The following is a 24745-nucleotide window of genomic DNA, read 5'->3' as shown; positions in this document are numbered from 1 at the left end:
TTAAACAGTATGTCAACTGTAAGTGACCATATATTTGTTTAGACAGTACTACGACTGTAAGTGAACAACAAAGTTTATATAGCACCCCGACTGTGAGTGACCAAAATCGACATCGTTCAAATCATCTTATCTTATAAGGTTGTCAACATGATCATATTAGAAATACTTGTTATGATTTACACTTTTGTAACTCTTAAAGTATGTGTGAATTAAACAATATCATAATTGGTGTATTTCTTATTTACAACAAAACTTTGTATAAGCATTTGAAAGACCAAACAACAAGATAAATCAAAATGGCAATTCTGTCAATGTTTTTAGAAAATCATCGTAAGTCGAAATATGGATTCGTAAACTCTCAGAACTTAGAAAATGAGTCTACTTTTTCCATAATTTTTCCCTAAACTTAAGTGGTTCCTAACCAAAGTAAAATGTTTATTTTTATAGACTGGTCTGAAAATGTTATGAAATGATAGGTAGTTTTCTAAAAATCATTATAAATTGTAAAAAAATCGTATGAACGCGTGTGAGTAATCCTTGAAAAGTTATAAACCTGAAATATTTTCATATTGCACAGTTTTGAAATCCATTAAGTTAAGAAGGGAAAAACAGTCTGAGAACAGACCACAACTCTTCTGTAAAAAGTTGAAATTTAAGCTTAAATATGTTTAATGACATAACTTCCATTTTTAGTTAGCAAAGCCTTTAAATCATTCAACTATAATTTTTTAGTGTGTATTCTCCCCCCAAAACTTGTAAAACATAAAAATGGGGCCGTAGAAAACTCACTTTTGTCGCGTAGAGTTATTTGGGTTGAGAATGGTTTGTGTGGTTTCCAGTTCCACTCAAGTTTGCGATTTGAGTATTCTTTTGGATGTCTTAACACATAAAGACATATATTTACATGTATGTTAGGCTTTTATCATGTCTTAAATCATATAAAATCAATGTACTTGATGATAAAAGAAAGAGTATAAATCAAGAATATACCTAACTTTAACTTGGATCTATAGTATGTTGCCAAAAGGTGGTGGAATAACACAAGTTTTATGAGAGGTAAAGGATAACTTTCTCAGGGGTTTTAAGTGTTTGAAAGTAGCTACATATGGTATACCTTAAATCTCAAAAATGGGCAGTAAAATGAAGAACTTTTAGGTGTTGGTTTGATGCCCCAAAACAACCACTGTTTTGGCTATGTTGCTGTCACGAAAATTTCAATACAAAAGGGTAAGAAAAAGTTAGTTTTACTCACTGTTTTGAGTCTCTAATTTTTTGTAGCATAACAACTAACTTTCAGGGGTATTTGGTGGTTAAAAAATCAAGGAAAAAGAAAATGTAGATGGGTGAAATGGTGGCTGAAACATCAAGGGACAATAGCCTTAAGGTTCGCGGTTTTGGTGGCCTTGGAAGGGAGTTCTTGTGGCTGAAAATGAGATGAAGTTTGAGAGTATTTCCCTAGAGTATTGTCTGGTGAAATGAATGAGTAACAAGGAAGATATTTCGAGATTACGAAGGAGGAGAGAGGAGAATAAGATAAGGAGACAAACCTACACTAGCTTGTGATGGGATGTGAGTTTAAGTGATATGATCTTGTCTAGCCAGTTGCTTGGGTGGTTGCTTAGAGATAGGGTTAGTTAACTAACTAACTACTAGTTAGTTAGTTAGTTAGAAGTTCTAGTTATGGAGATGGAAGGTGTTAATCTCGAAAATTAGAAGAGGGATTAATAAGCATTCTTAGTAAAATGTCTGAAGTGATTAATCACTTATTAGTTAACTTGGCAATTCTCTCAACCATTTCTTTTATCTTAATTGATTTAGACCCCATATTCCTTACATGAAATCACTTTAATTCATGACCCATAACTAGTCATCCACTAGATAATAATACATATGTATAAATACATACATGTATTCTTAGTATAAAATAATAATGTAGTTTTTGTGTATTTGAACTTAAATGTTTATGTTTTATTCTTTTTAGTCAAAAACAGTTAAATACATTCTAATTATGCCTTATAATAATTCATTTTATATTTTTATTTATTTAAATATAAAATTTATTGACCAAGATATAATTTCGTGATATTTAACCAGTTAACCATCTTGCTAAACACGTATCGTATATTTGTCAAATTTAGATCCTTCGCAACTATTAAGCACAACTTTTACATAGAATTTGACTTACTCATAAAATGGAGGCATGTTGATACAGAAATTAAGTTTGTTGCGTTCAAGTGACGTTATATGCTAATTTTCACAAGCCGTGATGGTTCGTAGTCATAAGTCGTAACGAAATTTATCATTAGTTACTTGTTTTATATTTTGCAAGAACTTATCTAAATAAAAACTTGTTAAATTCCTTCAACCATTTGATAAAATATTCATATTGCTTAATAATCAAAACATAGTATCGTACGATCGTTCCTATTTATGGCAATTGTTACATTCTTCCCCCATGAAAAGAATTTCGCCATGAAATTCAACTTGTAGACGGGATATCACAAAACAACTGGGGGTATGACGTTTTCATCTTATCCTTGCATTACCAGGTGTATTATGGTCCTCGCTGAGAGTTCCAAAGAACTTTCGCAATAGAAATACGACTTTGTTTTAAACGCTTCACTTCTCGATCCATAATTTCCACAGGTTCTTCAACGAAGTGGAGTTTTGTGTTCAGTTGTATCTTAGCCATTGGTGAGAAGGTCTCATCACAGTCAACCCTTGGGGTTTGAGTAAAGCCCTTCACAACCAGTCGAGCCTTGAAAGTGTGTACCTTTCCGTCTATTTCGCTCTTCTTCTTGAAGATCCACTTACACCCAACTATCTTACGACCTGGTACATTGTCAACCAAATTCCAAACTTGGTTCTCATACATGGACTTGATCTCGATGTCCATTGCCTCTTTCCACTTGACAAACTCAAGGCCTGCCATTACTTCCTTGTAGTTAGCGTGTTCATCCAAATTTACCAGTGTGCTATCACTGATAAACGCATCACCTTCTGCAGTTATATGGAAACCATACAACACAGGCAGAACGCTAACTCTACTAGAGCCTCTAAGAGGAAATGACTCGTAAACTGGCTCAACTTGAATTTCTTCCTCTGGTTGAGCGCTAGTGTTATAGGTTCCTTCATCATCTGACTCTTGAATTTCTTCAAGATCAATTGTACTCCCACTATCCTCTTTACATATGAGCTCTCTCTCGCAAAAGACTCCTCTTCGTGCTACAAAAACTACGTTTTCACTAGGTCTGTAGAACAAGTATCCAAAGGAATTTTGTGGGTAGCCGATGAAAATACATCTCTCACATCAAGGTTCAAGCTTGTTGTGAGTCTCTCGTCTAACGAAAGCTTCACAACCCCAAACCTTGATATGTGCCAACAAGGGAACCTTCACTGTCCACATCTTGTGAGGTGTTTTGGTAACCTTCTTTGTTGGGACAAGATTCAGAATGTGGGTGGCAGTCTCTACGGTATACCCCCAGAATGAGATTGGAAGTGAAACACAACTCAACATGGAATGAACCATGTTTACGCCTCTCAGCCACACCATTAAGTTGTGGTGTCCTAGGAGGTGTCAATTGTGAAACAATTCCATATTCCTTGAGGTACTTGTGGAACTCGATACTAAGATACTCACCACCTCTATCAGATCTGAGCATCTTGATCTTCCTTCCCAATTGATTTTCGACTTATTGTTTAAACTCTTTGAACATTTCAAAGGTTTCTGACTTATGTTTGATTAAATAGATATAACCATATCTGCTATAATCATTAGTAAAAGTCATATATAATCGATTTGCATCCCTTGTGGTGGTCTGAAGGGCCTACACACATTTGTGTGTATGAGATCCAACAATCCTTCACCTTTTTCACAAGAACCAGTGAAAGGTGATTTAGTCAGCTTTCCAACCAAACAAGATTCGCATGTATCATCTAACCTTAAGTCAAATGATTCCAACACTTTTGCAATTGGGCAAAGCGTTTCTTGTTAACATGTCCAAGACACCAATGCCACAAGCATGCTTTGTCTAAACCATTAGACGAATCAATTTGCAAAACACTACTACCTAAATTGTCTACAACCATCACAGTTTCATACATGCCATCACAAGATAATGATTGAAAATAAAATACATCATTTTTTATAAGCATAAATATAACCATTCTCATTATCAAAAGAATATCTAAAACCTTGTCTGTATAAACCATGAAATGAAATAATATTTCTCATCATTTCTGAAAAATAGCAACAATTGTTCAGATTTAAACATAACTCATGACTAAGCACTAAATAATAAACACCAATCTTGGTAACAGGTGACGATCTCCTATTGCCCATAACTAGGTTCATCTTCCCATGCTCCACATCCTTACTTCTTTTTAATCCCTGCAAGTCAGAGCAAATGTGAAAACCACATCCCGTATCAAGGACCCAAGAATTTGAATGTGATGAGTTTTTAGATATGATAGATTAAATACCTGTCGAGGTTGGCTTAATCTTGTCATCCTTTATGTCTTGCAAGTACTTGGGGTAGCTTCGTTTCCAATGCCCATTGTTATGGCAGTAAAAGCAAGTAGCCTCCCTAGGATTAGAGGTAGGAGGAGCATTAGAACTGGCTTTTCCTTTTGGTCAATTTCTTGAGGACCCTGCTTGGGACTTTCCCTTGCAATTCTGTTTCAGAGGAGCTTTCCTCTTCTTCCCATTCATTCCACTCTCACCAAGCTCTGAAGCTGACTCAATGTGGTTACCTCCTTGTTCAAATGATAATTCATAATGAACAGATCATAACAGCTATGCAATGAGTGCAAGACTATGTCAATGGCCAATTCCTCATCAAAGTTCATATTGAGTTTCAACAAACGATCCACATAACGTTGCATGTGTTGCAAGTGAGTTGTGACAGACTCTCCGTCCTTCATCTTGCTAGTAATGAGGGACTTTACTATATCGTATCTCTCTTGATGAGCTCGTTGATGGCACTTTTCCATCAAGTCCTTATTCATCTCATACGCCCAGTAATCCTCATAGAACCTTTGTAGCCCAGGGGTCATAGTAGCCACAATGATGCATTCCACTTTGGTAGCATCATTGCAATGTGTCCAATACTCAACCATTTCTTCAGGAGGAGCAATTGTTTCATCAATCTCGTTCAACTATTTTTCGAGTACATATTCCTTCTCTTCGAAGCGCAGAGCCATCTTGATGTTACAAATCCAATCATTATAATAGGAGCCATCAAAAGTGACTTTTGAGCGGATGCTCAAGAGCGAGAAGTTGTTGGAGGAGTTGTTGTTAGATAAGGAACCAGAAGCATTGTTTGAAGTTGACATCTTAAAAGGAAGAAGGACAGGTTTTGATTAGATAAGAAAACTGTTAATATAAAACCCAAATGAAATATTAAGGCTAGGATCCAACTAAATAATTCACAATTCAGAAGAGGGATGTCATAATCTAATTGTAAATTATTTAAAGGTAGGTAAATGACGATTTACCAATTTCACCACGAAAAACGAAATTTAAATAGATTAGGTTTTTAAATTGAAATTCCTAGATATTTTAAGATTCATTGAACTATTCAATGACATGTTAAATCTCGATTATACCCTTTCCATTTGTGACTGGGATACCGAGGATCACAAATAAGGTGTGAACAACCATGCAAATTAGCTTGGAGCTCTCGATGCCATTTATCACCTAATTAATGTGCCAGTTAACCACACATGCTCCATTAATCAATGATAATTTACGAGACACCCATTGCCGCCCTTTATTAGTCCATATTAGTGCGTCGGTTAACCACACACGCTCCACTAACGACTTTTATAAAGTGCAATGTGCAATTTCATGGATTAGCATCAAATTCATATTTTTCCTAAAGTAACTACGATTGGGAATTTAATAAAAATATTTAGTTACTTTATTTATTCCATTATACTTATTAATGAAAATTAAGTTTCCTATCAAACGCGTTCGACTAACGACCCTCCACCAATCAGGGGAGCAGTGGGTAAGAGTTGATACCTAATGACAATCATTTTGTAGGCCACTTCCTTAAACTCCCATTATAGTTCGACTTCGTGAATGAGGCATATTAGCGGTTCAACTGACTTGTCTTATACATATAGTAAGTTTTAAACTTTTAATTTTACATATAGTATAAGGTGTATTTTAAACATTTTAAAATACTAGGGTTTTTTTTTAATCTTTTAAATTTTTGAAAATTAAAAACAATTTTAATTTAAATTTTAAATTTTAATTTAACCTAATCTCTTATCCCCTAAATCTCAAAAATATGGGAGAGATATATCAAAATCTTTAATTATCTAATTAAACAATTAAGAAGATAATTACCAAAAATAACAACCCTACCCATAACCCTAATTTACGAAATCATGACTTGGGGTGGAAGGCAAGGCTTTCAATCCTTGCCTTATTTCGAAAACCCTAGGGTTAGGAAACCCTAGATCTCAGAATTTAGGAGGCCAAAGGAAAGGTTTAAAAAACCCTTAGCAAATTTTCGAAAACCAGGGTTATGAAACCCTAATTTGCGAAAATCATAAGGCCTAGGGTTTAATGCCATAAACCCTAATTTGTCAAGTTCAATCAACTACATCATATTTAATTGAAAACAAAAACCAAAAGCTCTGATACCACTGATGGGTTTTGATCATAACAAACAATCCATATGTATGCATGTAACCCTAATATGTTGGATCTATGTTTTCTCTATTAGACATACAAGCATTGAACACAAAACAAGAAACACTAGGAGGTAACTATAATTTTCAAAATTGACAAACCAAGGGTTATAATACATACCTTTGTTGTTATGTTGTAATAACAATGGATTCCTTGAATATTTTGAACTTTGAGAGGAAGTGTCACTATTGTAACACCTCTAATGGCTCACAAACACACTATGCAAGAGGATGGGAGGAGAGATGAGGAAGATACTTCAAATTTTAGGCTATCATTAGGGTTTGATGGCATGGCCAAAATCAATAGGGTTGAGGCTCCTTAAATAGTTGTTGGTTGCATAGAGCTAAAGCTAGGGTTTGCTGGAGGAAACCTTAATTTCCAACTTAATGCCTAACCAGCCCATGAACTACCCATCCCTATGGCCACGGACGAAAATTCTAGGGCCTCCCTAGAAGTTTTAGTTCATCCCTTCTAGGATGGTCCAAGAGCCTAAAACCACAACTATTAATTAATTTCTAAATAGCCCATGTAGTTTTAATTGATTCCTTTAATCCTAAAATTAATTCCAAAATAATTTCTGATTAAATATTAATTAAATAACATGATTTCTAATTAATATATTATTTTCATAATACATTAATAAATCATTTTATATATTAATTTATTATTCCAAATAATAAATTCTTCCTCTTTCTCAATATGTCATCCTATCTAGTTGCTAGTATGAAGACAATCAAAAATGATTGTGCTACTATTAATTCAAATACATATCAATTGTAGTTATGGGCTTATACACCTAATCCAACAAGATCAATCATGAATACAACCAACGACCAAGGAATTCTAGATGAAGAAGCCCCAAAAATGAGGGTTTTTGAGATGAAGAAACACTAACACAAAAGTGATCGAAAGATTAACGAAATCACAAAACAACCAGCATAAACCCTAGACCAACACAGATCTAGACGATAGAGAAAAAGCCATAGATCAACACAGACCTAGACAACGAAACAGAGAAAACAATATTTATACATACCTAGACATATAAAATGAATGAATGACCTCAAAATGGCTATGATACCATGTTGAAAACGATAAATCCACACACATAATGACAACATCAATAGATCTTTTATTGATTAAACCAAGATCCAGTTGATTTTCAGGAACTTACAAGGGAAAAACCTCACTACAATCGCACTCACACTCAAAGAATTACAACTTAACCTAAATCTAACACTGAGATTACAAAGAATATGAATAAACATGAGTTGCATAAACCCTAATCTACGAAGAGAGAACTAGACAAAGATAAATGAGTATGGAAAAATGTACAAAATGAATCTTCCATCCCAATTTACACTGAGCTGCTAGAATATATACTACGGGTAAAGAATCGGGGCAAATGCGGGTAAAACTCGTATCAAACCCTGACCCATTAACCGAGCCAAAGTTTGCGTGTTTCTGTGAGTTTAAAGTAAATTAGCCACAACCCCTGCACAAATAATATTGACAAAACACACCCTCTAACAACTAATAATTTACAAAATCCAACCAATTAACTTATTCTTATCAATGTTGATCATGCACCTTTATACTAATATTTCAACACGATGGAAGCCAAAAAGGAGAAAACAGAGGATTATTATCAAAATACAATATCTTTATCTTTGTTTCTTAATATTAAAAGGTAACAAACTATTTTATATACTCGATAATAGCAAGATATACATATTTAGCGTATATACTAACAAAAAAACAGCAATATTATGAGATGTAATACAATAATAGTATGTTTTTACTAGGTAGTCGGGTACACAATATACTGCATCCATGTGGGTTCCACGTCATGGGAGGTGGGAAAGGATGAAGCTCGATGTGCTCCGGGCCGAATTTCACACTAACGAGAACTAGTGATGAAGCTTGATGATTTCCATTCTTCCATTCCATATTTGGGTTTCACATAAGTTTGATCTATAATCAATTTGGTTTAAGAAGGAAGAAGAAGATGTAACATCTGTTTTTGCCAACTTGGTATTTGATGTAGATGATCTTCATATGGTCTTTGACATAACTTGTAGTTGGATCGATTTTTGATTTCTTTGTAGTTGAATTAATATTTGATGAGATGATCTTCATAGGATTTGGAAACTTGGTCTTTGATGAAGATGATCTTCCAAGTTTCTATAAGGGTTTAAGACGTTTTTCTTTTCTATTTTATTTTAATTAAAAATAGCATAGATGTGATATCATGTCAACATTTTTAGCCACATGAAAAAGTATATTATTAAATATTATATTTGTATGATTTAAACAAGACAATCTTTAATTAGTGACTATTTTAAATATAGAAACTAATTGTTCATTATTATTTTTTTTAGCGGCAGAATTTTGTTGGGACCAAACTAGCAAGAAACTAACCGGAAAAAATAAACATTACATAACAACAATTTGAGGGTTATGCAACCAACCAACCCAATTAATGTATTTCAAAATGCACTTTTTAATACATAAATTTTACCCAACAAAAAACATAGATTTAAGTGATAAAAACCAGAGTGACAACATATCTCACGCACAAGCCTCTCAGAAATTTACAAACACCAATTCATCAAAAGACTTTACAAACTAAATTATCTCTATTTGGATTTGAGTTTGGAATTTTTGTGAAACAAATCATATAAAACCCAAATTTAGGAAACATTCGACACATTTTGGCGAAGCAACCATGATTTGCCCAAAAAGGGATTTAAGAACTAATAGGTAGAAATCAAATATATTATTTTTCTAATTTTTCTAATTTGCCTAAATGACTTTAAAGATGCCCGTTTCTAACTTTTCCTCGATGATAACCTTCTTCTCCCGCTATGTTGATCACATCTTCTTCTCCTTCTTTGCCGCTTCCGAGTTCGAGGTACATTTTTATTATTTTCCCTAAGATTAGCTAAAAATTTGGGGGCCCCTCATAGGGTCTTGGATTGCAGGACCTTCATAACTATTGTATAAATTACTATGAAAATGATTAAAAGAAAAAGAGCAAAATTTCAAACACAAATCCTCACAAACGTCCAAAAAAAAAAGAAATTTTTAGTAGATCTAGCACAAAGAAAAATAAAGTTATTTAAAGAAAAGAAACATGCATCAAACGAACATTATCATCTTTGGTGCGAATGGCGTATTCCAAAAAGCAAAAAGACATACCAAAACACCTCCCATGCCGATGGAAGCCAAAAAGGAGGAAAAAAAGAGGATTCTTATCAAAGTAGAATATCTTTATCTTTGTTTGTTAATATTAACGGGTAACAAACTATTTTATATATTCAATATTGGTTGCTAACAGCTAGATATACATATTTAGGGTGTATACTAATAAAAAAATGTTTAAACTTACCAATATTAAATGTAATACAGTAATAACAGGTTTTCACTGGGTACACCTTATGTTGCATCCACATCATGGGAGGTGGGAAAGGAATCAAGGATGAAGCATGATGTGTGGATTTCCTATTCCCGTGAACTAGACAACTAGTGATGAAGCTTGATGATTGCCATTCTTCCATTCCTGAATTGGGTTTCACATAAGTTTGATTTATAATCTATCTGGTTTAAGAACAAGCACTAGGAAGACATAAACACATATTTTTGCAAATATTAGGATTCTAGAATATTCCGTTAGTAGGATCGATCTTGAATTTCTTTGTAGTTGAACCGATTTTTTTATTTTATCTTGATTAAAAACAGAATTGTTGTGAAGTGAACATTTTTAGCCACATGAATGTCAAGTTAACAAAGTATATTGTTACATTTCTTATAGGTATAATTTAAGATAAATTAATTATCCTACTTTTTGTGTCTGATATCATTCTATCTATTTTAGATAGTGAGAAGTATCATTTAATTTAATTTAAATTTGAATGAAATATTAAATTTATACACTTGTCAGGTTGGAAGAAAATTAGGAATAAAAACTAAAAGGATATTTAATTTCTCATAATACAAACAAGACATTCGTTAATTAGTGACTCATTTTAAATTAATATAGAAACTAGTTGTTCACTAATTAATGACATTAAGCGTAACATATAATGTTTTCTGCATGTTATTAAAATTTATCGTTCAACCAATCATTATAATGAAACAAGATATTCGTTAATTAGTGGCTCATTTTAAATTAATATAGAAATTAGTTGTTCACTAATTAATGACATTAAGCGTAACATATAATGTTTTCTGCATGTTATTAAAAATTATCAATCAACCAAGGTGTTGATTAAGTGAATTAGGTATGAGATCCATGTATTATATAAGTTTATTTAAAAGAAAAAGTAAATACAAAATTCTAAACATTTGAAAAGTATAAATTTATAAGAAAAGTGATAAAAATATTGAATTATAAAAATTAAAGTTTTTTTTCTCTTTTAAATTTAAACAAATAATAAAGAAAATTAACGAATCTTTAATTTAGTAATTTTGAAATTAAAAAGAAAGTTCATTAATGAAATTGGTATATATTTATTATTGCATTTGAATACTATCTAGAATTTAATAAAATGAAAAAAACCATAAAATGACATGTGGAATAAATATTAATTTAAAATAACCACAAGATTATATGTGACAAAATAAATGAGAATATGACATGTCTTTATTTGTTGAGGAAGATATGTTTTAAAACCTTCAAATATAGTCAAATTGGATCATTTTATTACAATTATTCTTTTAATATTTAAATGATATTTAATTCTATAATTTGTTCCAAACACGTAACAAATAAATTTTAAATTTACTCATTGTTTGGTTGACAGTTGTTAATGTTTAAGATCTGGTTAGAAGTTATAAAACTGAATCATATATTTTTTAATTATGGATATATACATTAAAGTTTCAATATTTTTAACGATTTTACAAAAATTCTTAATTTTTTTTTTTTTGCAGTAAAATCATAACTATCGGTAGTTTTTATTTTCTCATGTTTTCTGAATAGCCGACTTTGTGTGGCTTCTACTTTGGAAGGGAGAAACTCATCTGCAATTATTATAAATTTTTGCTATGTTACCTGATGTATTTAGTTCTTAGGTTTATTTTCTAGATATGTAATTTGCTCATGTATTTAGTTCTTAGGTTTATTTTCTAGATATGTAATTTGCTCATGTTTTCTGAAACCCAGATCTGTATAGCTTTTTTTCAATGTTATTTCAGTTATTTAGATATTGGGTGTATTTTTCAAATATGTGATTTGCTCATGTTCCCTGAAAATCCAGATTTGTATGGCTTTTGAATGGGAAGAACCCACAGGGTCGGCCCTAGAGGGAGGCCAAACTGGGCGATCGCCTCGGGCCTTGCCAAATTTTCGGGCCCCCGATTTCGTTAAGTATATATATAATATATAATTTTATATTATATATTGTATATATGCAACAAAGAAATAAAGATGATTGTAGATGAGTTGGTTTACACGCTGTAGAGTTTGGATTATTTGACCCGAGTTCAAACTTTATTTTTGCCTATTTTCTTGGTATATTTATGATATTTTTTTTATATTTTAGTTTGATAAGTTCTCCTATGAGATTCTCAGTTTCAAAGCGGCTTGAGACTTTTCAGTTTCCAAAGTTAATTTTAGGGATTTTTTCGATTCAAAAATTGATTTCAAGCATCAATACTCATTCAATCAAGCTCCAATATTCTATCTTCAGGAATTGGTATTTTGCAAATCGAGATATATGCTTCATATCTCGACTTTGATTTCATGCATCAGTTTTGTTATGGGTCTAGAACATGGCTAAATGTATTTCTGATTGCTTGATATCAAAAAGCCCTCGTCAAAAGGTAATTAATTCTTCTTGGATGATTGATAACTAGAATTTATTTTTGGTTTATTGAATATGTTCCGTCTTGATTAATTCCTTTATTCTTAGAAAATTAAGTACCATATTTTTTTAATGAATCTGTTAATTCCATGGAATCAAAATACTTATTTCTTCATTTTGAGTTGCTTGTTCTTGTTGTCAATCTGTGTTTTTTATGGTTATTTGATCATTGTACATGGTTTTCATAGCTGATTGGCGTGGAGATAATGGTATTTCCTAACTACATTGTTATTTGATATGAATTTGGCTTTGTTATTTTGTTGATGGAAATGGCCATGTCTGCCAAATGTGTACCAAGGTAGGAAATTAATGGATAATATCTTGTGATAGTGAGTTTATTGCTGTAAAATAATAATAAAACCTTGCTTTTTTAGGTCTGTCTCGAAAGTTCAATTTTTTTTTTTTTGGATATTTAAGTGAAATTCTAACAGATGATGATCTGCTTGGCTGTCAAATACTTAATTTATGTCTATTGTTCATGCCATCTCCATAGGGTTTTAGGGTTTAAGGTGCTTATCGATTTGTTGATGTACAATTATCAAACGTACATTGCTATTTCATTTCTGTCCACACAACCCACACATATGACTAGCTGTAGCTGCATATTGCGAAGGGCAAACATAGAAAATTATATATGTTTTTTTGAATTTTTCCTACAATCTTAGTTTATGCTTCCTGGTGTTAATTTGTTCTTGACTTTTTGCAAAGAGCAAACATAGAAAAATAGTATATTTTGTGTAGGTTGTAGTTGATGGCTTGCAATATATTTTTTATTTATTCTGTTCCGATTTTTGGACCTTTGTTTACAAAATTAAAAAGTGATCATATTCTTGTATTGGTATTATTATCTACACTTATTAATGTATTATTGTAAAAAACAAACGACGTTGAACATAATATTAATATATTATTATAATATGGTTTATCCGATAAACCGAACCGAACAACTCGACATCAATTAAACTTTAAAAAACCAAATATTGATTAAACCGATCAAATAACACCTCTACAAGGGCCTCATTTATTTTTTTGCCTCGGACCTCAAATTGGCTTGGACCTGAGAACCCATCCACGATTAATATAAATTTCAGTCACGTTACATGAAGTATTTAGTTCTTGGGTTTATTTTTAGGATATGTAGTATGTAAAAGTTTAATTAGGTTGATTAGTGGTTGTAAATATGTTTGAAATCGTTTTTTAGATTCGGAATGATCAAAATTCAAAATGCTTCTTCTTTGGTTTTGAATTATTTTTGCTTCATGTAAATAGATTGTTTATTTATTTGAGTTATTTTATCAATTTGTTAAAATTTTTGCTTTGTTATAAATAATATTAGCTATTGTTGTAAATATTCATGATGTGGTGAAAGGAAGTATGTGTTGTGGGTGTTTGTATGTGAAAATTATATAAGGTTTTGAATCCATTATGTAAGTTATAAAAATCAGATTTTAAATCTATTCTGGAGGACAGATTTTGAATATAGTTTCCAACTTTTCATGTTCTTTTGTTGTGAGTATGTGGGTTTGTGGAAGTAGCATCCTCTACTTTTGTGGCTGTGTATTTGTTTATTATATTTGTAACATAATATTAAAGAAACTGTTTTTTCTTTGTGTTTGTAGGTTTGCAGCTCAAGCTGTTATAATGATACTTGGAACTCATGAAATGATAGATTCATTATCATTTATTTAATGGAATGTGGTTGTAATTGCATTTTGGTTTTTGTTTATTTGTTATGTAAATATCATTTCAACTTTATTAATTGGTTTTATAGGGAATCAATAAAAATCATTCGTTTTATAGGGAATCAATAAAAAATCATTAAGTTGTTTTTAAAATAGCCCTTAAAGTCGATTAATAGTAGCATTCTAACTACATATAATTAAAATAATTAAGTTAGACATAGAAATATTTGAAACTGTATAAAATTAAACAAATATATATTTTTTTAATGTCTAAACTCTAAACATTAGAAGTAAAAAATAAAAATAAAAATCGTTTTATCCAGTTAATCGTATGAAAAAAAGATCGTGAATTATGTCATATTTGTAAAAACATTAAATTACGTTACAAGGCTGTATATTTATATGTTATATCTATTAAAACATATATCTAAAGAAAAAACTTAAGTATAAAGCATATATCCAAAGAAAAAACTTAAGTATATACTTAAGTATCTTATTGGTAATAAAACAAAAAATATGAGAAATAGTCACATACTTTTTAGAAACCTCTCTAGAAGCTCTATGCAGCGTAAGAAGATGTCGTAAGCTGCACAAAAAGAAAAAAAGCTATATCAAGCTAATAAGGTATATAAGAAGAAAAGTACAAGTTATGTCAAATTAATAGCCGTAAAGTATAAAAACTTATAAATCAAAAGCCAAGAAGATGACTAGGAAGAAGAAAAAGACCGGTAAACCAAACTCGCTAGAAACGAAACCAAGAAAAAAGAGATGTCAGAAAAAAGATCCAAGAAAAAGATGAGTATAGAAAAAGAGCAACCGAGACTATCCAAAATAAGTCGAAAGCAAACTATTCGACGTCCAAAAAAAAACCTAATCATCAAAATGGAACTATTAGCCGCCCGCTGCATCGCGCTGGTACATACTAGAATTATTCCTCCTTAAAATATGATCCAACCATGGTTACAAATTGTCACCTTCCTATCGAAGTTTCTACAAATCCTGAAAACACAACAAAATATTAAGAACAATCCGCCCCTTAAAAAATCAAATAAACATAATTATATTTGTTGCACGACCTCACCCCCTTAAACCCTAAACCCCAAAGATAACTATCCGTGATTCAAAAAGGAAACTAAATACTGTTTAGAACTATTCACCATAGGGAAACTAATCTCCACTGTAAAACTATTTGACAAATTGAAACTATTCGTCGTAAAATTTAGTCTAATTTGACGAAAGATGACTAATATAATTGAGCGGGTTTAGCTCAACTGTGAACACGAATATTAAAATACATAAAAGTGGAACCGAACGAAAAAAAAAAAACTAAAACTAAACCGAAACAACCTGAATTTGAACTAAAGAAAAAAAGAAAATGAAAAGAGTTCTTAGACCGATCAACGATCGAGATGCCCGAAATAGATCGAAGACAAACAATCCGTTGGCCAGAAAAATCTAATTAATCGTTGGAATGAAACTATTTGCCGCCCAACGCATCATGCAAGTACGCTACTAATATATATATATATATATCTTTACTATCTTATAAAAGAAATCCCACTATTTCTAAAAATAGATTGAATATAATAATAATATTTTTTTAAGACGTTCAAATCATTAAGCTAATAGTACAAGTAGTCATCAATAAAATACTATTAAATTTTAACACGTGTTTTGAATCCTTATATTTCTCAACAAATTCTATCTCCTTCCCCGAATTTCGGATAATTCAAAATTTGAAACCATCAGAAAATACATGTTGATTCAATTATCCCTCCTGCAGATGGCTCTTTCTTAACAGGTTTTTATTTTAATCCTTTCTTGTAATTGATTTCATCATTTTTAACTTTTTGTATTTTTATCTTATAAATATATTGGGTGAAGGTTTTATTATATCAGGTTTGTTCCTAAAAAGGTTTTTACTATGTTTCTTTAATGTGGTGGCTTTACAGGTTCAAAGAACTCAACCAAGAGGGCCAGTTAGAGCATTGTATTATCATTAGTTTGTATATTTTAACATCTTACTTTTACAATAAATAATGGTTAAACACAAGATTTAACATGATTAAGGTAGTTTGTATATTTTTCATCTTATTTAGTCTAAAAATGAAACATTTTTCATCATTGGTCCTTATAATATCAAGTTTCATCACATGGACTTCCTGATTACGGTGATTATTGTCTTTATTATAAGGTTCTCTATATATATTTTGTTCAATATTTTAAGGTTTCGAGAACCTAAATCAATATGAATCCTTGAATTACATACCATCGTTGAAAATGTTTTAATTTGTGACCAAACTTAATTTAAAATCACAATGAACAAGTTGACACCTGAATATTGTGGCCTTCTCAAAGGCCTATTTATCGACTTTTGAATCACAACACCTGATATTCTAAAGGTTTATTTTTATAAACTATTATTTATATATTTTAGCATTTTACTTAGTAGGACATTAAATTAATAAAGGAATTAAGGAAAACGGGAAAAAAAAAGAAGAGGACAATAAACAGTACAAGTGGTTTGGGTATGTATAAATGGAAGTAATAACCATTTAGGGGGTGTTTGGCAAAAAAAGCTTATTGCTTATTAGTTTATTAGCTTATAAGTTAATAAGTAAGTGTAAGGTAACTTATGAAAAAATGACGTATTAGAAGTTCCCCACCGGAATAAGTTATTTTAATCCAAACACTTTTTTAACTTATATTGATGTGGAACCTAATAAATTGTTTTAAAAAAGCTTAGCCAGACACTCTAAAATGATATGGTAATGCTCTTGAAAAATAATTGTTGTTTTAACTTATAGTGATGTGGAACCTAATAAGTTGTTTTAAAAAAGGTTAGCCAGACACTTAGGTGCTGTTTGTTTTTTCGAAGCGAAAATTCATGAAGTCTGCAGACCACCTCTGCAATCCTCTGTAGCAGAAGAGGTGGAACAAACGGCTGCAGCCTATAATAAGAAGCATGTTTGTTTTTTAACATCTGCAGACTGCTGCGGTAAACTAAAATTTAAATAAACTAATTTTATAACTTAATAATTCTAGTCTTAAAACATTGAAATAATAATAACATAAACATGTAAAAAACAAAAATATAAAACTTTTTTAAAAAAAAACATTAAAAAATGTAAAAGAAGCTAATAGTTTTATTCTAGAAAAAAAAACTAATTTAAAAAAAGCATTAAAAAAGAAAATAATAAAAAATTTAAGAAAGTATTGCAAACGTTGTCTACAAAGTTCGTAAAAAATTACACACATTAAAAAAAATATAACTGAAATTGAAAATATTATTAATAAAACGGTAAAAAAAAAACAAATTAAAAAAATCGTGGAAATTATAAAAATAAATTGTATCACATCCGTAAATAAAAATTTAAGAAAATCAAAGTTTAAAAAAAAAAAAAGAAATTAAAAAAAAAGTTATACAAAAATTCTTAAAAAAACATTTAGAAAAAATGAAAGCTGAAGAGGTTAGAAGAGGCAAGTCAAGTGCTGCGCCACGCAGCACACGCGCAGAGGTTTTGTAGTCTGAAGTCTTCCAAAAAACAAACTGCTGCGAGAGGGAAAGTGCTGCGCGTGTGCTGCGCCGCGCAGCAATAAGTGGTTTGAAGAGGTTTTTTTTAGAAAAACAAACAGCACCTTATAGTGATGTGGAACCTAATAAGTTGTTTTAAATAAGTTATTTTAATCCAAACACTTATTTAACTTATAGTGATGTGTAACCTAATAAATTGTTTTAAAAAACCTATTATGGTATGGTAATGCTCTTGAAAAATAAATATCATTTAATATTCATTTCTCGAAGTAAACGCAAAATGGTTTTCACTCTAAAGAGGTCAAATTATTCGTCGTCCGCCGCTTTGCACGGGTAGACGGCTGGTATATATATATATATATATATATATATATATATATATATATATATATATATATATATATATATATATATATATATATATATATATATATATATATTAAATTCCTAGGTTTACCCAAAACACTTGCGCGGTCTTTTTGAACAAACATATTTTATACTCTCCCCTCAGCTATATATATCTCCTTTCATAAACAGAAATTTTGAATTCTCCAACTCCAAACATCTGCACTAATCATCTCGCAAAACCCTAATCATCTACTTCCGGAATAGGTAAACCGTTGCCCATGTCCATATATTTAAAGATTATGTTCTATACTCCTTTATTTTATCGTAGAAGCTTCAACCGAGCCACTTTAGCAACTAGATCTCCGAATGTTTTCAATCGTGTTTTTTCAATTCATCCATTTCCGTAATTTTAGCCATGAAAGAATAGATTTTTCGTTAGTTAGTTAGTTTTATTTAGCTACAACAAGTAATCAGAGTAGTGTGGCGTGTGCTTTCAGCAGATTGAATAATCGTCGTGTTCATAATAGTTAGGGTTTCAAAATATATGTTGATCGATGCATGTATATAAGGAATACGAAGTCATAGTAAACAATGACAGATTTGAAACTCGTTATTAGCTCAAAAACATGTGTTGTTCATAGTTATCGATTCAAATTTTGCATTGCAGAAATGGAGGGTAATGCGAACGAAGATCTAATCATACCATTTCTGCAACAATCTAATGTAAGTCACAATGAACTATTCCCGCTTAAATTGATTTATGTCGTATATGTATTTTCTGATTTTAATTCGTTATTCAGGGAGAAACAGTCAAAGAAGCCATGAAAGTTGCAGGTTTTCAAATCGCTGAGTTTCTAGAGCAAGACATAGCAGTATGCCGACTTAAAATCAAGGGAATGTCATGCACAAGTTGTTCTGAATCGATTGAATCCTCTCTTTTAATCGTTGAAGGAGTAAAAAAAGCAGTTGTGGGTTTAGCTCTTGAAGAAGCAAAGATAAACTACGATCCAAACATCACCAACACAAATCAAATCATTGAAGCAGTTGTAGATGCAGGATTTGAAGCCGATCTTATAGGACCTGAAATTGATGCAAATAAAGTTCATATAAAACTCGAAGGTATCAATTTCATATCTCCACAAGACATGGCTTCCATCAAACAATCTGTAGAATCGTTGAATGGTGTCAATCATGTTGAAACAAACACAGAAGAATGCAGATTGATTATTGGTTATGATCCAAATTTCACTGGTCCAAGGTCAATTATGTCATTCATATCGGCTAATTATCAAGCAAGCTTATATATTCCTGAAAGAAAACGTGATACAGAAAGAAACCATGAAATTAAAGTTTACAGAAATCTGTTTTTCTGGAGTTGCTTTTTTTCGATTCCTGTTTTTATCTTCTCTATGGTGCTTCCGATGATTCCACCATATGGGAATTGGTTGAGTTACAAGATTCATAACATGCTTACGATTGGAATGGTTTTAAGATGGATCTTATGTACACCTGTCCAGTTCTTCATTGGTCGAAGGTAACAAAGATTTAATTTAATTTCTCTTTCTTATTTTAAGCATATTTATAATATCCATAATTCTATGCCTTTTTAAATTACAATAAAACAAAAACAAAAAGTTCAAGATAAGTAGATAACTCCACTATAGTAAAGCTTTTTCACAAATCTTAAAAGCTCATTTTTTAGGTCTTACCAATTTCAGTTTGTATCATTTTTCTAAAATGAAAATAAGAAGTAAAGTTAGATAACAAAATATAGAAAAGAAAATATATATTGGTCATTATAATGTAGTTTATAGTTTATAATATTTATATATTCCTAAATGTTTCCAAAGTTTTAACCTTTTCTAACTTATATTTTGTGAAATTAAAAAAATAATGCATCTTATAGGTTGTAGAATATTTTACACGTAATATTAAACAAAATTAAAAACATTTTCTAAACGGCCAATCATTTTTATTTGAAATTAATAAAAAGTACATTTTGAAAAAAGAAGTGAAGATGAAGAAGCTCCACAATATTTTTCTTAACTTTGACAATTGTTTGAAAAAAAACTACTTTTATAATTATTGTTTCTTAAAACAATTTTTGATTAAATCTTCAGGTTTTATGTGGGATCTTATCACGCATTAAGACGAAAATCGGCTAACATGGATGTTCTTGTTGCACTTGGGACAAATGCTGCGTACTTTTATTCTATATACACAATAATAAAAGCACTCTTTTCAGACAAATTTGAAGGACAAGATTTCTTTGAAACAAGTACCATGTTAATATCATTTATTCTTCTAGGTAAATACTTAGAATCCACCGCGAAAGGAAAAACATCAGCCGCTTTAGCTAAATTGACCGATTTAGCCCCAGATACCGCTTGGTTATTGACAATGAACAATGAGGGAAACATTCTTTCGGAAACAGAAATTAACACGCGGTTGATTGAAAGAAATGATGTTTTGAAGATTTTTCCTGGGTCGAAGTTTCCCGTTGATGGTATTGTGATTAATGGTCAAGGGTATGTGAATGAAAGTATGATCACCGGAGAAGCAATCCCGGTAGTTAAAAATCCAGGCGATCGGGTATATGATTTTTTTTTTTTTAATTTTTTATAAAAAAGAAAGTTTGCGTTATATTTTCCCAACACAATCTGTCCTAATTACTCATTTAGTCTATGTTTGATGAGCTAACCGAAAAGCGAATTCTTACTGATAAAAGTTGACATCTGATAGAACTAAAACTAGTTGATAATCTAACTGGAATATGTAAAATTACATAAAAGTTTATGTAAAAGATTGTGTTTTTTTATAATTAATAAATGATATATAGTATGTTTTAAGTAATTTAAAAAAAGCTTCATGAAACATTAGTCTAAGTAGTTTTATAAAAAATTAACTTATAAACTATTTTTTGGTTCGAAAAATAAAATGATTATGGCATGTCAAAGATACGTTAGTTTGAAAATTCTAATGAAAATTACTTTACCACTAAATTTAGGGGCTTACGTGAAACCGAATCATTAAACAAACTTGTGTGTATTAAGACTTAATGGGTAAATGAGACAAACTTCATTGCTTAAATATGACATAAGCCCTAAAAACGTGTGGACATATTTTTATGAAATTGGAGACATATTCTTGAAAATGTAAACAGGTTATCGGTGGCACTGTGAATGAAAACGGATGCTTGTTAATAATGGCAACTCATGTTGGTTCCGAGACTGCACTTTCACAAATTGTTCAGATAGTAGAAGCCGCGCAACTTGCTCGAGCTCCCGTACAAAAACTAGCTGATCAAATATCAAAGTTTTTTGTACCGGCAGTGAGTTTTTTTTTTTTTTGTCGATCTAATGCTTAATATGAGTCAACCTAAGTTCATTTTAGATCTTGTTTTTAATGAATATGACTTTATAAAATTTAGGTGGTTTTGGTAGCTGTTGTGACATGGATGGGGTGGTTTATTCCGGGAGTGGCTGGAATTTATCCTAAAAGTTGGATACCAAAAGCTATGGACGAGTTCGAGCTCGCATTACAATTTGGGATATCGGTTCTTGTTGTAGCATGCCCGTGTGCTTTAGGGTTAGCTACTCCTACCGCTGTTATGGTTGCGACTGGTAAAGGCGCATCCCAAGGAGTACTTATCAAGGGCGGAAATGCATTAGAAAAAACCCACAAGGTATTCCATCAGCATTAGTTGATCATATTTAAATATGGTCAACTGATGCTTATACCGATTACAAGAGTTTGTTATATTGGATTTTTTAGTTATTTTATAATTGAAAACTCCAATATAAACAAAATTCAAACAATTATCTTTTAAGATTTTGCATTGATTTTAAAGAATATTATTTGGATTTTATAGGTTAACACGGTGGTATTCGATAAAACGGGAACATTAACAATTGGAAAGCCGGAAGTTGTTAGCGCAGTACTTTTTTCCAGAATCTCAATGGAGGAGTTTTGTAACACAGCAATTGCCGTAGAGGTCTACTTACCTTTCTACTTTCTAACCTTCGATTCATATATGTTAGTCTCACATCAGCTAGACACAGAAAATGTGATATCAACTAAAGACACACATAGTCTATATATCTTGGAATCTAAGGGGGTGTGTCGCTTGTTTTTTTGATAGACAAAAGTTTTTTTTTGAAAAAGTTACAAAAAATCAGATTTTCCTAATTTTTTCTATCTAATATCCAAAAGTAGTTTTTAAAACATCTTTTATCTTTTATATTTTTCGATAAAAAACTTTAAAACAACCCTAAATTTGATATATGTTTGGTTTGTTTTTAGGCAAATAGTGAACACCCGATAGCAAAAGCAGTAGTGAAACACGCCAAAAACAGATTACAAAATCACAAATCTCAAACTACCAACAGTGCAGTGGTGAAGGACTTCGAGGTGCATCCCGGCGCCGGAGTTGGTTGCAAAGTCGGATCCAAAACAGTTTTAGTCGGAAACAAGAAGCTCATGAGATCCTTCAATGTTTCCCTCAGCTCTGAGGTCGAAACCTATTTCTCCGACAACGAAAACCTAGCTCGCACCTGTGTGCTCCTCGCAATCGACGGAAAAGTCGTCGGCGCTGTTGCAGTCACAGATCCGGTGAAACCCGAGGCGGCACGTGTTGTATCCTTTTTACGATCGATGAGTATCAGAAGCATAATGGTCACCGGTGATAACTGGTCAACAGCAACCGCCATAGCCAAGGAGGTCGGAATAGAAAATGTGTTTGCGGAAACAGATCCGTTGGGGAAAGCCGATAGAATCAAAGACTTACAGGCGAAAGGGATGGTCGTTGCAATGGTCGGAGATGGGATCAACGATTCGCCGGCGCTCGTTGCAGCGGACGTCGGAATGGCGATTGGTGCCGGAACAGATGTGGCGATTGAGGCGGCGGATATTGTGTTGATTAAGAGTAACTTAGAGGATGTGATTACAGCGATTGATTTGTCTAAAAGGACGATTTCGAGAATCCGGCTTAATTATGTGTGGGCGCTTGGGTATAATGTTCTTGGTGTGCCGGTGGCGGCTGGGATTTTGTTTCCGTTCATCGGAATTAGGTTACCGCCGTGGTTGGCCGGAGCTTGTATGGCTGCTTCTTCTGTGAGTGTGGTTTGTTCTTCGTTGTTGTTGCAAACGTATAAGAAGCCGTTTGCATCCACGAGATGATAAACTGTTTGCATGTGTGATAAATGAAAATGAAAAGATTTTTCAATAAAAGTAATTTCAAGTTTAGTTGGTTCAAGAAATATACTACAAGCTTTCTTCCATGAAATATACTAAAATAAATGTGGCATGAGTGCATGACACATAGCTGCTGAAGTGATAATTTTACAAGTTTAACAATCAGAAATCAAATGTGGTTCTATTTTTTTTATTTCCTATCAATCATCCTACCAATTCAATTATTAATATATTAAAATATAACTAAATTTTATTAAATAAGCATTAAATGTTACATAAATCACCATTTAACTTGGTATAAAAATTTATAGAAATAAAAAATAAGATGATATTTAATTTCTTTTTAATAATATAAAATAATTATAAAATAAGGGAAGATACGCTAATATAGAAATAAACATCTTACATAATAATCAAGTGATAAATTTATGTATGCAACAAAACCATTTTTTTGTTTTGGGTGTGTTCGGCACGCATCATTCGGGAGTTTTTGACTTCTAACTTTTAAGAAAACTTAGCGACGTAGACTTTTAGTTTTTAACTTAAACAAAATGCTCTAAATTAAAAAATTTAAAAAAAAAAAAAACAAAAAAAAAAACCACACTCGCGTGTGTTTTCGGCAATGAATTGAGTTAGTTTTGAATTTCTTATACACTTTTTTTTGGAGATTAGTTTAGTACTGACGCTCACAGACATGGGTCCGTCAAAGAAGCAATCCACCACGCAACCCAATTGGCCATAACCGGCCCAAACTTAGGGAGGAAGTTAGGATTCAGGAAACCATCTGGTTCGTTCATGGATTGAAGGCCTTCTTGAACACACATAAAATAATGCATTCATTTTATGGTTAAAACCGAAATTATTATTTTGTTTTCTTAAAAAACTGGTTTGGTTTTTAATCACGTGTTTTTATATAGGTTTCCGTTAAAACATAACCGGTTTTTATCGATTGTTTTGGTTTCAAAAGCAGAACCACAAAAATCAAGAACACATCAATCCAACCCAAACAAAATCCAAAATTACCAGGTTGGGTTAAGCTTTTCAACCCATTTAAAATAAATGAGTCAACCCGTTTAATTCATTTAATTAAATATGTTGGGTTAGATACATGTTGTCAACTCGTTTTTAACCTACCAACTCATTTAACTTTAATATATATTTAATGTAATAATTACTTTAATATTATCATGTATTAATCTAAGTATTAATTTATAAATTACAATGTTATATTATTATTTATGTTTTAAAAAATACAATCATAATCATTATCTTTTTTCTCAATCTCGACAACACCAATCAATCTTGAAAATCATTTCAAAATTACACATATTTAATATTATTGAATAATTTCTTTATATTTGTGAACCAAGGTTGTGCTTTTATTATACATTGAAAGTTAATTTAAGTTTTAAACTAA

At 31.5% G+C, this 24745-nt stretch overlaps 1 protein-coding gene across 1 annotated transcript; it reads left to right on the top strand.

Moving 5' to 3' along the window:
• Positions 1 to 18250: 18250 nt before the first annotated feature.
• Positions 18251 to 23393, top strand: LOC145000820 (copper-transporting ATPase HMA4-like). The gene is made up of 8 exons (XM_078960104.1): positions 18251 to 18399; positions 18803 to 18858; positions 18936 to 19669; positions 20256 to 20727; positions 21299 to 21466; positions 21566 to 21820; positions 22007 to 22129; positions 22438 to 23393. The coding sequence occupies exons 2-8, from the start codon at positions 18805 to 18807 to the stop codon at positions 23311 to 23313; spliced, it is 2682 nt and encodes an 893-aa protein (XP_078816230.1). The 5' UTR covers positions 18251 to 18399; positions 18803 to 18804; the 3' UTR covers positions 23314 to 23393.
• The last annotated feature ends 1352 nt before the right edge of the window (positions 23394 to 24745 follow it).

This window comes from Lactuca saligna, chromosome 6 (genome assembly GCF_052625555.1).
Source record: "Lactuca saligna cultivar CGN05327 chromosome 6, ASM5262555v1, whole genome shotgun sequence".
NCBI lineage: Eukaryota > Viridiplantae > Streptophyta > Magnoliopsida > Asterales > Asteraceae > Lactuca > Lactuca saligna.
Note: the sequence above shows the minus strand (reverse complement) of the source record. Positions and strands in the feature narration are given on the sequence as shown.